Source organism: Etheostoma spectabile, chromosome 22, assembly GCF_008692095.1.
Source record: "Etheostoma spectabile isolate EspeVRDwgs_2016 chromosome 22, UIUC_Espe_1.0, whole genome shotgun sequence".
In the NCBI taxonomy this organism is placed as follows: Eukaryota; Metazoa; Chordata; class Actinopteri; order Perciformes; family Percidae; genus Etheostoma; species Etheostoma spectabile.
In genome coordinates, this window is record NC_045754.1 from 7,067,448 (window position 1) to 7,069,797 (window position 2,350).

At 38.4% G+C, this 2,350-nt stretch overlaps 1 protein-coding gene across 1 annotated transcript in view; it reads left to right on the top strand.

Annotated features, from left to right (window-relative positions):
• Positions 1 to 2,128, top strand: part of tmtopsb (teleost multiple tissue opsin b) — a 23,034-nt gene extending 20,906 nt beyond the window's left edge. The window contains exon 4 of the mRNA XM_032503443.1: positions 985 to 2,128. Coding sequence (XP_032359334.1) covers positions 985 to 1,281 — 297 coding nt within the window. The 3' untranslated portion in view covers positions 1,282 to 2,128. The remainder of the gene's footprint in view (positions 1 to 984) is intronic.
• Positions 2,129 to 2,350: the final 222 nt, after the last annotated feature.

Below are 2,350 nucleotides of genomic sequence, written 5' to 3' on the forward strand. Positions count from 1 at the left end.
TTCCATTTCACTCCATTATAGACAGGATACCAGCTGATCTGAGTGGGTGGGTGATCTCTAATGCAATATCTACATTGCCCATTATCAGCAACCATTCCAAAGGCACATTCTGTTTACTAATCTGATATCATTTAAAAAAACTAACTAAGAAAACATTGGACAACCCTTATGCAATTTTGTAAGCACATAATGTAATCTAAAAACTGCTGCCCTGGTTAAAAAAACAAGGCAACTGATCTCAGCTGGGATTCTGTTTATAATGGAGTGCAATTGAAATTTCTAAGTGACCCCAAACTTTTGACCGGTAGTGTACATACATACATACATACATACATAAATACATACATACATACATACATACATACACAGACACAGAATGTTACCATTCTGCATGGACACACTCATTTTTTAGTACAGACTGCCACCAGCCAACAAAGTTGCACACTGCCCATTGTACAACACGTCATAATAGTCGTCATAACAGTGAACATAATATGTGCAATAAAGATTAGCAGCCTCAGCAACATAAAGTTGATGACACTTTATCATCAGTTATTGATTCATATAAAATAAAATAGTTTTAATTCATTAAATTATTTGAGTGAAATATGTTTAAAGGTTTTTACATCAACCAATAAACATCTTAGCAGAAGGATATTTACACTACATGTTTTACAGCTCAGCTCCACCACCAAAACCACCACCAGTGTCAGAGTCCCATCTTTGGCTCCTGATGGAGATCTCCAATTGGCTGCTATGTATAGGATTGTACCTCTTTAAATTGATCTAATTTACGGGTTCAACCAAAGTCTCTTTATTTAAAAAAGCATGTTCACTAATGGTGTCTGTCCTGGTTAGACTACGTTAATGACCATGTGTCCTATCGGTCTCATTATCACTATTATTACTACTGTGTACAACTGCTGTTGTTACTGAACTTTTAATGATGAAAGTAATCCTGAAAGTTTTTTTTTTTGTGTGTAGTTCTATAGGTGTTTCAGGGCGTTCCTTAACTGCTCCACCCCTGAGCAACCCTCCACCGTAAAGACATTTTCACGGCCGACCAAGACGCTCCGCACCGTCCGCCAGGAGAAGGAATGCCACATGTCCAATCCCGCCCCCTCGTCCGCCCTGCCCACGCCCAACTCCATGCATAAGTCCCCGCAGAGAGCCAATCGAGTGGCTCTGTTTCCATCAAATCGACACTCTGCTGCTTCACACACCCCTACTGCTCACACCCCCAAACCCAAACTGATTCTGGTAGCTCACTTCAGGGAATAAAAACAGAGAAACAACAACAGAAGCTGAAGGTTTACAGAAAAAAAGTATAAGGGAGCAGTTCTCGCAGGTCTCCAATTAACAACCAAATCCTCTTAATAGTGAAAAATATCACAGTGGGAGTCTTACATACAAACTGGGCCACTTTTAATCCCAGAACAGGTTATTATTGCTCTGTGAAGTTGGCAAACAGAGATACACACAAAATGCCAGTCTCATCCTGTTTACCACAGGCACGGCACACACAGCAGTATTATAGGGCTAAGCTTAGTGCTTCATGGTAAGATTACACATGAAAAAAGCCACAGAAGTAGGTGAATCTTTTTGCTTGTATTGATGCAAGTATCTAACTAACTAAATAGTGTGCTTTCTTTTCAGGAAAAATTTGAAAAAGCACAGCGTTCTTTGGCAGAGATTTCCTAAATTGAGGGGTGTTTTTTGCAAAAAGGGCCATGAGATATTTTGTTGGCTCAAGTGTGTAGCTATCAGAAGCGGGATTATTCTTTCTTTTTTTGGCAATAATTCAAGAACCGGGTAAGCATTTTTTCATGACACCCTTTCCATGCCTGATATTTGAGGATTCAACACAGAACATTAAAGATTTGTTGAACAATTTCATGCAATTTTATCATGCCTTTATTTACACTTTGCTGTATGTAGGCCCTCTGTCATTGGTACTTTGACTGTCATGAAAGCCTTTAACAGGGACATTTCACCACGTTATGAGGGACATTTAAGTTGTCTTGGTGTTTCTGAATCTGTTGCTTCTCTCTGTTTAGTGGAAACATGGTTTTGTTTTGTCTTCTGTAGTTTTCGTTTGCCTATATAACATAAATGAAATCGTGTCACAAACAGATTTTACTGTCTCTATCTTTTTCTATTTACTTATTCCAAATGTCAGTAGTGTCATTTTGTCTCTCATTCTCTTTCCTCCAAATGTGTTGATTAATCCATCAATTATTAATCACACATTATTTACAGGATGGGAAGCAGATTAACAATCTACATTGCAACCTTCGTCTTGGTGAGAAACAAAAAGCATTTGGAGCATTAGAGTAGAATATAACAACTG